We start from the raw sequence: 10,856 nt of genomic DNA on the forward strand, positions 1-10,856 counted from the left end.
TGCTGTCAATTAAAGCTATGACAACAGGATGGTAACTTAAAATGTAGTTCTGTAATGTACTCACTACTGCTCCCTTTTAACCCATAGGATGAAGGGACTATTGGTCTGCCTCATCCCTGTCAGTAACACCACTCTCAGAGTCAACCATTATACTGTAAGTCTAGAAATGCACTCCGAGAGATGCAACACCTGCGCTGCAGTGCAACTTTTAAGCACATGATGCAGATGAATGTAATTCATTGAAAGAATTATGAAATCACTTTAACTTGACAATGATAAGAAGAATAGGATGCAGGCCAGCCCAAATAATATTACATTGATGATGCCAATGTAAAATGAGATTGTAAGACCTGATGATCATATCTATTAGCGCAAATGCTGTTGAAGAATGTGTGAATACATATAGCCGCAACTTAAGCAGCAGAGTTTCAACCCCTTTGTGCTCAACAGAGGGAAGCAGCTCAATCAGCAGGAATTAAATCGTAGCAATGAGCGAGTCTCAGACTCGAGAAAGCTGAGTTTATCTGGTTAAATTCTGTTGAAAGACCATGTAAGACCAATCATACACTTATTTCATCTGCGCCTGAGAAAGAGCCTCTGTGCTCGAAACGTCACTACAAATGAAACCCTTTAATGGGAGTCTTTTTGTTGTGCAGATCTTTCCTCTTTTCAAACTTCAGGGATATTTTGGTGATCCAGCACCGCTCAAAAATGATTTTACTGGATGTGTGTGGTTTTTTGCCATTTTTTTCTCTCCACCCGTAAAAGCATTACGCCACTGGGTTCCTTTAAGTGCAGGCTGAACCAAGATTGCTGGATCTACTCATTGCACAATGTGCAATCATTGTGCATTCTTTTCAGTATCATATTTTGCAGTGATGTTGTGGTTGCTACATAAAAAAATAATAACCACGCACAGCATTTGTCATTTTAACTTTCCTTTATTTGATGTCAGCACCTGATCTTTCAAGACCTACGTAACTATCACAGTCTGTCATTTAGATCAAAAATTACAGTAGCATGCAATTTTTTTTCCAGTATCAAAACTTTATCATAGATGTTTGTTAAAGTTGAAAATTATTATCTTAACATCTCACGTGATCAAATTCTGTCAATGTAAAGATGTTTATGTGTGTTAATTCTGTTAATGTTAATGTGCACACATACTGCACATTTTATATTGACATGAATAGCTAGTTTAAATAAAAAAACATTACTGGCTAATGTTTGAGGTTGAAAAAATAGATTTTTGATTGTTTATAATAATCAATACTGATTGTGTACAATCAAGCTCAGCATGTTTGACCAGAGCGCTCAGAGCACAGAGGCCTTTTGGATGGCTTCTCGGCCTTGATCTTGGACACAAGCTTCCAAACCTGTGACCTCTTGCGGGGTCATAAAATGGTGCAGACACAGCAGCGTCTCGTTTCATGTGCAGTCTTAATTTCCTCGGGTGGTGGTGCCTCAGGAGCCGCGGATTCCTCCTTACACTCTGACACCGAGCCGCTAGAGGTGGAGAACAGCCTCCCGCACACCAGGTCAGCAGCTCTCCCATCCATGACAGACAAGTCTGTGACTGTTTTCTCTCTTAGAGACATGTCTCCATCATCATCATCGTCTATCAGCACAAACTCCTTGAGGTAAACCATCGTCACCCCGTGGAGACTGTGGCTTTCTGCCGAATCCTCCGTGGTGCGGGCGTCCACAAAGGTCAGAGTTGAGGTGTCCGTCAGGCACTCGTGTGGGTCCGTAGAGTTGTCCTCCTGGCCTGAGTAGACCTGGCTGCTTGAATCCATCATCCACATGGAGTTCCTGTACAAACTCTCTTCTTTCATGGTGTACCTTTGGTCTTGGCTTTTAGAGATGTAATCCGGCATCCTGCTGGTCACCTGGTCTCTCCCATTGCGGGAACCATTCTCTGTAGCATGGCCATTCCCAGGATGCATTGTAATAGCCACCTTCTGATAGTCATGGTACACCTGCACGCTGCTGCTCCCTGTTGGAGAAGAAAGAGGGATGCTGGCAGTGTCGCCCTTTCCTTGCTTCTTCATGTATTTTCTCTTGTTGCACTGAAAAAAAAACCCAGAGCATTTATTGTGAAACCTCATTCGTGACCTTGGAAATTGTAGGCTAGTAAGTGGACCTTCTTCCAAAATGTGTTGTCTCCACTGTGGGAAACTAAGCTCCAGTTTGAACCATGATACCAATCTTAAATATTCAATTGAATCATGTAAAATCAGACTGTGATAGTTGCATTGTGAATAGAAAGGATTCTTTATAATGGAAATTATAATGATCGTCAATATGTACTCTTACTTCTATTCTGCTGAAATCAGTTTGAAATTAACAACTTGAGCAGGAAATCAGTCAGCTGGTGTTACTACAGACACTTACAACCTTGAGTTAAAAGTCTTTATGAATGAGCCTATGAATAACGAAAAGTGTTAAATCAAAACGATTTGTGGATTTATCATGGAACATTAGAAAATATCTGTGTTTCTTAGAGCATCTCTGACTTTTAAAATCTCAAACCAAAATATCTCCACTGTTGTTGGATTGGCACAAATTTTGGTGGAGACGTTCATGTTGCCCATTTTGTGGTTTTGAGTGAAATTGTATTCTTATCATGAAATTGCTACATACGTTCATGTTCCCCTCCAGATGAATTTGGTGATCCCACCTGTGATGGGTAATAGTAAGGGTAGTGGAGCTGTTTTATGAACAACAGTGAACCGGTAAGAGAGAACAAGCTGTCATTTAGTATTGGCCTCTCTGAATAAATAAATGAAGCTGGTACTTTAAAAGGAAGCAAAAAATAACTTAAACTCCCAGAGGATTGGAACTTTGAAGAGGGATGTAGATGAACTCTAAAGTGCTCTAACCAAGACAGGAGAATGTGTGAGCATGTTTCATCTAATAGCTCTCACTCTCTGTCTCTCTCACACACACACACACACACACACACACACACACACACACACACACACACACACACACACACACACACACACACACACACACACACACACACACACACACACACACACAGAGTAAGCATTTAGACAAACACATTTGTCTTAAATATTATGTTTAGAGAAATAAGATATTAACAGCAAGCCCTTGATTGAAGGACTTCTTCGTTTGTTTTTCATTTTATTGCTCTACATGCTAGATTTACTACGCCCCTCATAGAAGCTTCACAGACCAACTCTCTCACCCTTGAGTGATTCATGTGCACGACAGAATCAGGACTTTATAAATGAATAATAACAGCATGAACACATTCGAGCGACTGTCGCCGTGCTCCTCTCCAGCTTGACCGAACAATGATTTAAACACACTCATCGCGTTACTGCTCTTCTCTGCACCAGGGCGCGGGCTCTGTTGTGACTGCAGTAAGACTGCAACTATAGTTGGTCTTTCTACCCTCCAAACTGTATTTCTTCACAACAACATAGCAGTCACTGATTTCTAATGTTTCGAATTAACCCTGTGTTCAAGACCAAAGATTCACCTCAGTATAAATAACTTCATTACCAACCACAATTCGAAGCATTTCATTTATAGGAGCCTTTTGTGGAGTGACAGACATTACTAAAGCACTTTTTAGCTGGCTGCGTTTGGCAATATTTACTATTAAATAACAGCAGCACTATACAGGCATTGCAAAACATATTTAACACTGTACTATACACTAACAAGACTTACAGGCTATATATTCATCACAGAAGTGACAAAGCAATAACAGATGGAGGATTTTCTTAAAAATCTATTTAAACTAAAATATATATATATATAAAAAAAATGCTTTTACCTCAAGCCGTCCACAGCTGAACACTGCTCCCCAGAAGTCTCTGTAATGAGAATCACATGGCAGTGGTGGGATGACCCAGTGTGCGTCGCTGATCTCCAGTACAGCTTCGTAAACTGATTTCTCCTCCACCTGGATGTCTATTAACAGAGATTCTTCACTCACACACACACACACACACACACACACACACACACACACACACACACACACACACACACACACACACCCTCCCCTCATCTTGTACTACAACTGTGCTCAGTGTGTGTGTGCAGCTAGGTAGTCACGGGACATTCCAGTGATTCTAATCACATCAGTGATGTGTTTTCTTCTTCTTCTTCTTTTTTGCTGTACAATGAGATTTTTGGACAGAAGGATGTCCACATTTGTACGGTTGCTCAGAGTAATACCTGGAAACAATCAGTATCTACAGAATATGAAGACATTCACTTTTGGGAAAACATTTAACATACCAACAAATACATACAAACTTATACATGGTACAGCCAGAATGATAGTTTAACACCACCAAAAAAAGCTTATAGCTTATATTAAGTCTAATTTTCCAAAATAGCACTAATGTTTCAATATAATTGTTAAAAATACAGACCAGATTGCTTTAAGGACATTTTCTTTTAATTTAAAGTAAAGGTAACAAACTTGTGGAGGTAATTTTGAATAAAACAAGATTTCTCTGATTAGTGTGAAAGTGAAATAAAATGTGTTTTATCTTCAAATCACCCCAGAAAACCAAAATGAAACTTCAGACAATTCTTCTCCTCTTGTACACAATCATGCAAAAAACTCCATCTCCGATTCCTTTTTTCTAAATGTTGCCATGGTGCAGGCATGCATGAAAAGACACATCTCTCAGCCCCATGCACTGAATGTGTTCCAGTAAATAATACAGGAGGACAGACCTTCACATACATGAAAGCTGCAAAAGGGAATATGAAGGGGGATCAAATATTGAAAAGTCTTCATGGCCTGTAGGGACGGTGTCTACATTAGCCTAGAGTCAATGGGTATCTGACAAAGTGCTCAGGTACAGTAGGTTCCGGAAAGACCTGCAGCACAATGACTCCTGCTGTTAAAACTAATCAGGAATCTTTAAATTGAAAATATTTCTCAGAAATTATATTCATTTCAGGTAAAAAAAAAGATTGTGTGACAAGTCAACAATGTCTGTAAAATTAGTGCGTTGTAATGAACTCTCCTGAATATGATTGCGATTACCTTGGCTAAGCATAAACACTCAAAGCAGTTGGTCTGTCCAAAGTTAAAATTTACACCTAACGAGACATGTAAAGCTCTAATTTTCCTCGTATATCTCATCTATTTATTGTAAATGTAAAAACCAATGTAAACAGGACAAGTTGTATTTTTTCATTATTGCTGAGCTTGGAACATGTGCAGGTTTTCATAGGCATTTTTATTTCATTGAGCTGGCCTAGCCGCTTCCTCCTGACTACAACAATACTAAGACACAAACGTGACATTAAACTTCTCATCAAACTCTCACCAAGAAACAGGAAAAGGGTATTTCCCAAATGTCATTTTCTTGCTATCATGTCACAATGTCTGTCATGGAAAAATGTGTTTTGGGTGTATGTGTAACCAAAGAGACATATGGCCTTAAACATTGTGATGAAAATATGTCATTCACAGTAGATACTGGTGCATGTGTCACTCCACATAAAAAAATGTCCAACATTTGGGTGAAGGCTGTGGGTGTTGTACACTGTGCCACAATTTTCGATAACTGTCTGCATCAATATGGCCTGAGAGTACAGCACATCCAAACTTTGCTCTCTTCCTGTTACACTACCCCTTTATAAAATTATAGTGTGATGTACTGTTAACTTGTATCTAAGTAAATCTTGCAATTGAAGTTATAAGGTAGAAAAATGTACATTTTAAGTGTTGGTAGTTGACTGCGTGCATGATTATGTAGCATAAGCATCATAGGCCTATGATATTTTGCTGTCATGTCGCAAGTAAGAAAACTGCCGGAATTAATAAGATAATTTAAATATCCAGAATTTACATTTAAGATTCAGATCGTTTTTAATTCAGGTCCTGAAACATGTCTGAACAAGGCACAATTACTATATTTCTTTTAAAAATCAGCCTTGTTTGTGGGATATGGATATTACTCACACATTATCACAGGTATGGCAGTGGTAGCATTGAATGAAGCTGAAAACAGAGAGACGGCTCAGAGGCAGATCCATATATCAATAATAATGAGGAAAATATATTTTGAAAAAGAGGAAACTCTTGAGTGATAAACTTGATTGATTGTCCGGAAGTAATTGGAAAAGGTTCAATATTAACATTTTGTGTTTACAATACAAATATCAACACTCCTTGTTAATCAAGACCTAGAAATCATCCCCACCATGTGAGATATGTTGCTTCCATGCTGCTGCATGTGGAAGCTGAGGCTTTGGGCAGAGGACTGATCCCTGTTTGTCTCCCAAAACCTGATTGTCACTTTGCCTGGTACCGAGAGAGGCTCCTTAAACTGGGCTGTGACGTTGATAGGAGCTGTGATGACTTCAACACCTGATGACAGAGGAATGAGAATGTCCGTTAATTACTGCTGAAAATAACCCCCAAAAAATAATTTTGTCTTTCCACGATAATCTTTGAATACCTTTGTGTTTTTCGATTTCAGCCAAGCAGACGGACAACATCCAGAGACTTGGTACGGTCTGTGATCTGCAGCCAAACAGCCTGGCAGGTAGAGAGAGGAGCTGATAGAGGGAGTAGTCAGAGCAGGACCATGAACACAACAGGTCGGTACTCCAGGGAACTCTGAGCTCTACCTGCTTCATGTTGTCTGGCACAGGCTCATGTGATTGGCCTGTCAGAACAAGGACAAGAGTCTGAGGCGGCACCCATGTATGTTGTGGTGTTTGGGTTAGCCTGATCTCTATGGGTAAACAGTAAATGTAAAATTGCAATCTGGTGAAGAAAAAAACTGTAATTTATGTTCCTAGTGTGAAAAACTTAAAAACATTATTGGCAGAACTCACCAGAAAACTGCTCACTGTCATTTTCAGTCTTTTTTAAGCGACTGTTGGCTTTGTGGAGCTTGTTTTTGGACAGCAGTTTCAGGACGCTCTCCCACACTGGGCTTCCTGAACAAGAGTTGGCAGACAGACAGATGTCCACCTCCACCCCTGCATCAATTTGCCGGTACAACAGGACTTGCACCTGCAGCATGAATGGACCTTTCTTCAGCTCATCAATTGGCTGATGGGTTTTCAAACTCTGGCACACAGGAACCAGACCTGCATAAATAATACAATATGACCTAACTTTTTATTGCCAGCATAGAGAGTAAACATTGGAATCAAAGGACTTGGAATAAACTAAATATATTGTAGTGTACAGCTCAGGCATAGTTTTAATAATAATGACCCTCCTGACTCCTTGCTTTGGGTTTCATATCTGTGTTTATGTGATACCAACTGATTCATTCAAAGTTGCTCTCCTGCTTCCCTATTCCTCAGAATGTATTAATCACTCTGTTCCACAAAATAGCTGAACGTGATCTAATCAAATACTGTACATTTTGGTTTTGTCACAAAATAGATGTCCTTGATTGTTAATTGGCCAGACTTTTTGCCTTGGGTGGCAAAGACATTAGGCCTGACGTGGAACTTGCAGTTTTCAGCTGTTAGGCTTTAGTACTGCATCCACCTGCAGCCATACAACAAACTCTGATGCTCGGGCTGATCACAGCTAAGAGACTCATTGTAACAGACTGCACATCGGCCAATGCTCTGTGTTTTCAAATGTGAATGGCTGAAATGTGTTTGGTACTTCAAATCCAAACCACTGTAGATTTTAGCATTATTTCACAAGGCAATACATGTACTCTGAATAAAATGTATATAACTTTTTTTTTAAATTATTATTATATTTTGCTATATTTCCACCCCTTTCCTGATGCCTTGACTCTTGCTGCTGCTGTAAACAAGTGAAATATTCCAGCGTGGGATTAATAAAGTCCTAGTTTATCCAATCTCTTATGACTGAACTTTTGTTATTATCTTGTCATTTGCTTTGCTTATTATTTGTTTGTTTAAAACGTTTCAACATCTAAAAGAGTCAAGGCACTTGAGATGTTAAAATTCTTATCCATGGCATTGTGTCATCAGGGAGGAAGCAAGTAGAGCACGACTGATATGGATTTTTTTTTTGGGGGGGGGGGGGGGGGGGGGGGCGATGCCGATATCAATATTTGGGATTACAAGATTCTGGATACGATATATATACAGTATATATATACAGTATATATATTTTTTTAATCTGTCAATGATTCCTAAGATGTCGTTATCAAACCTTTATGACAAAGACATGTAATCGAGGCTTGATATGTTAGTTTAACCATGCACATTATCATAAATAATTATAAATTGAAAATTCAAATAAAACCAAATACATAGAACTCATAACAAACATTTATTTTACATAAAATATAAACATAAATGCACATTTAAAGGCTCAAATCAGTTGTCCGACTATATCGGTCGGGCCCTTAAAATATCACAAAAATATTCTCACTGAAGTTTTCAGAACCCTTAAACATGACCAGGACAGTTACCTGCCGGGCTGAGCCGGAAGTTGTCATCAGTGAGCAGCATCAGCAGCAGTCTGCCACACAGGAACTCTGGGAAGCACAGAGGGAGGTCTCTGTATTCAGTTTCGGGGTAATCCCAACCATAGCCTCCTCTACTGCAGAACCTCCTCAGCATGACAGTCTCCAGCCTTAGAAGACAGAATGTGGAAAAGCACAACCCAACTAATCTTTCTCTTCATCATTCAACTGGGGGTGGGCGACGCTCACCTGCACTCGCGGACCGTGAACGCAACTTCACTCTTCTTCTGTGGTGTTGGTGTTTTGTGCAGACAGCCTGTTCTCCGGGTCAGAACTCTGGTCAAATATTTAATGTAGAGATACGCGAAACTGGGGAGTTTGTCGCAATGGAGTACACTTACTTGCAGCAACTTGTGAGAACGGTAAATGTAGACATAAACGAAGTACACCGAACACACCGTGAGCGAGGCGACGCCGTAACTCTGCGCATTCCCCATTTTTGCGCAAAAACAAGTGCTTTTTTGATGCAACACAGCGAGTTAAACACACGTCACCGCGTCGACCAAGGTGATGAGGAATCCGCTGACAAAACTCATCTACATGATTATACTGCTTCTGTTCGTATGTAAAAGTCGAACACAACGATCCGCCCTGCTGCTCACAATGGCTCATACGGCAAGCGTACTGGGACAAACGAGACACATTCGACTATTTCAAGACCTGAAGCAGACCGGTAGAGTTGGCATGAGGCTCGTTAGTCAGCACAACAGGTGAAATGTTTAAAACCGTTTTATTCCCGAGCATTTCTAGAACAAAAACACGTACCACAGAATCACATTTATTTATTTTTTTACAGTCGGGTCACTCCATCACAGGACAGTTGGTGTTCAGGTCTTCACTAGTACGTTAACCACTTTAAATAGCTGCACATTGTATTACAGTGAATGCATGTGCTTAATAAAGCAAGCCATAACAAATGTCCCATGAACTGATGTGGAATAGTACATGACAGCTTTCATACTCCGGATGACAGGACACATTCTGTCAGAGATATAAAAAAAAATTGTTTCTTCAGAGGAGTTTTCCTGAGATGATGGTTGTGGTCTCCTGACATCTTCTGTCACTCCACTTCATCCGAACAGAAGCAGCAGCACGATGCAGATTGAATTGACGGCGATCAGCGGCACTGCAGGGCAACACAACACACGAGAACGTGTCACTCATCAGTAAACAAACCGTCCGTCCGTGTCTGTGCAGTGGACACCCACCTCTCATCACGGTCCTCACAGAGCGGACGAGGTTCATCAGCTGCGCTCGGACGCCCGGCTCGTCCCCAAACCCTCCGACACTCTGGTCGACCCCCCAGCCAACTGGGGATGGACAACAAACGGATCAGATGAACATCCCCCTTTTGGTTAACCGTACTATGTGCGGGTTATTATTAACGGGTTCAGTCAGGGGAAGTTGTTAATGAAGCTTTGAAACTAGGAAATGTCCGTTCGATCTTAAACATTTCATTCATTCCAGTTTTAGTCATCCATTAGAGTCTGGCACGGCAACTTTAGGCAACGTCAATCTTCACTGGTACCAGTGAAGGATAAATCCGAAATGTTCACATGTTCTAGCTAGTTAAGTTAGAAGGCAGTTAGCATTAGCTAACCCAATTTCCAATTTGAAATGACACTTAATGTCAAAGCTTTTACGACGGCCACCTACTTTTACTGAGAAATCTTTCTTCGTGCAGCACAGCTACAGCATTGACACAAAGAACTGCTGCTTGAATAAGAGAGTACAAAGTAAAGGCCATGTTGTCTGTACAAGCGACTAGCTGCGAGACAGCAAACTGTTTTTATATCTGACGTAGCCTACGGTGGCGGAGGAAGGACAAACCTGTGCAATTTGGGGATACGCACATACCCTTTATATCCGTCAAACTGGACTTCTGCTACAATGCACATTTAAATTTCCTGCATTCAAGAAATCAAAGCACAATAACCATTATTTCAGCAACATGTGCAAAATATAAGGTATCAAAAATAAGAATAGACATATCCAATGTCCAACCTCATAATGTTTTATTACATTACTAGACTGTCATTATTGATTCAGTATAATTTATAATGATTTAAAGGTGTAAATGTAGCTGTCATGGCAGAGCTAATTTGATGAATTAATTTTAACTAGCTGCCAGATGAAGCTAGTTGGTTTGCCCTTTCAAATCGCAGTGAATTCTAAGTATAATGCATCATAGAAATACATGAAAAAACACAAATACTTTCAGTTTGTACTGAACTACAGTAAAATAAAATGCACTTCACACCATGCAAAAAAAAATTGTGTAGACAATTTCAGCCACCATTGGTACCTGTGCTAATTCACTAACATTAAAACATCAGTTTAAAAAGGATTACAATCCAAGGTGCAATAGATTAA

The 10,856-nt window shown here is 40.0% G+C and overlaps 3 protein-coding genes across 6 annotated transcripts; all 3 read right to left on the reverse strand.

The window, feature by feature from the left end:
- Positions 1-928: 928 nt before the first annotated feature.
- On the reverse strand, positions 929-4,301 carry si:ch211-12e13.12 (paralemmin-2). Of its 2 annotated transcripts, none has more exons than XM_047331184.1 (2): positions 3,815-4,301; positions 929-1,996 (listed from the first exon to the last, which is right to left on the reverse strand). In XM_047331184.1, the coding sequence occupies exon 2, from the start codon at positions 1,944-1,946 to the stop codon at positions 1,395-1,397; it is 552 nt and encodes a 183-aa protein (XP_047187140.1). In that variant the 5' UTR covers positions 1,947-1,996; positions 3,815-4,301; the 3' UTR covers positions 929-1,394. The 2 variants fall into 2 exon arrangements, with proteins under 2 accessions (XP_047187140.1, XP_035496503.2); XM_035640610.2 differs by having other exon boundaries at positions 929-2,069.
- A 128-nt stretch (positions 4,302-4,429) lies between these two features.
- On the reverse strand, positions 4,430-9,103 carry si:ch211-12e13.1. 3 transcript variants are annotated; one of them, XM_035640608.2, is made up of 6 exons: positions 8,825-9,103; positions 8,673-8,739; positions 8,430-8,495; positions 6,853-7,110; positions 6,471-6,749; positions 4,430-6,379 (listed from the first exon to the last, which is right to left on the reverse strand). In XM_035640608.2, the coding sequence occupies exons 1-6, from the start codon at positions 8,918-8,920 to the stop codon at positions 6,189-6,191; spliced, it is 957 nt and encodes a 318-aa protein (XP_035496501.2). In that variant the 5' UTR covers positions 8,921-9,103; the 3' UTR covers positions 4,430-6,188. The 3 variants fall into 3 exon arrangements, with proteins under 3 accessions (XP_035496501.2, XP_047187139.1, XP_035496500.2); XM_047331183.1 differs by having other exon boundaries at positions 6,471-6,680; positions 8,430-8,593; positions 8,673-9,103; XM_035640607.2 differs by having other exon boundaries at positions 8,430-8,593; positions 8,673-9,103.
- Positions 9,104-9,250: 147 nt separating this feature from the next.
- On the reverse strand, positions 9,251-10,301 carry LOC118314272 (immediate early response 3-interacting protein 1). Its single transcript, XM_035640611.1, has 3 exons — positions 10,140-10,301; positions 9,692-9,793; positions 9,251-9,609 (listed from the first exon to the last, which is right to left on the reverse strand). Exons 1-3 carry the CDS (start codon positions 10,228-10,230, stop codon positions 9,554-9,556), a joined length of 249 nt encoding a protein of 82 aa, XP_035496504.1. The 5' UTR covers positions 10,231-10,301; the 3' UTR covers positions 9,251-9,553.
- Between the last annotated feature and the right edge of the window lie 555 nt (positions 10,302-10,856).

The sequence above is a fragment of the Scophthalmus maximus genome, chromosome 3 (genome assembly GCF_022379125.1).
Source record: "Scophthalmus maximus strain ysfricsl-2021 chromosome 3, ASM2237912v1, whole genome shotgun sequence".
Taxonomy (NCBI): Eukaryota; Metazoa; Chordata; class Actinopteri; order Pleuronectiformes; family Scophthalmidae; genus Scophthalmus; species Scophthalmus maximus.

Excerpts from the sequence above, each read along its gene's own strand:
- si:ch211-12e13.12 (XM_035640610.2), bottom strand. The coding sequence starts at position 4,051 with ATGAGGGGAGGGTGTGTGTGTGTGTGTGTGTGTGTGTGTGTGTGTGTG. Across the intron at positions 2,070-3,814 it reads TCAGCTGTGGACGGCTTGAG|TGCAACAAGAGAAAATACAT; the intron begins GTAAAAGCATTT and ends TTTTTTTTTCAG.
- si:ch211-12e13.1 (XM_035640607.2), bottom strand. The coding sequence starts at position 8,920 with ATGGGGAATGCGCAGAGTTACGGCGTCGCCTCGCTCACGGTGTGTTCG. Across the intron at positions 8,594-8,672 it reads TTCACGGTCCGCGAGTGCAG|GCTGGAGACTGTCATGCTGA; the intron begins GTGAGCGTCGCC and ends CTGTCTTCTAAG. Across the intron at positions 6,750-6,852 it reads TGACAGTGAGCAGTTTTCTG|AGATCAGGCTAACCCAAACA; the intron begins GTGAGTTCTGCC and ends GTTTACCCATAG.
- LOC118314272 (XM_035640611.1), bottom strand. The coding sequence starts at position 10,230 with ATGGCCTTTACTTTGTACTCTCTTATTCAAGCAGCAGTTCTTTGTGTC. Across the intron at positions 9,794-10,139 it reads AGAAAGATTTCTCAGTAAAA|TTGGCTGGGGGGTCGACCAG; the intron begins GTAGGTGGCCGT and ends GTCCATCCCCAG. Across the intron at positions 9,610-9,691 it reads TGTGAGGACCGTGATGAGAG|TGCCGCTGATCGCCGTCAAT; the intron begins GTGGGTGTCCAC and ends GTTGCCCTGCAG.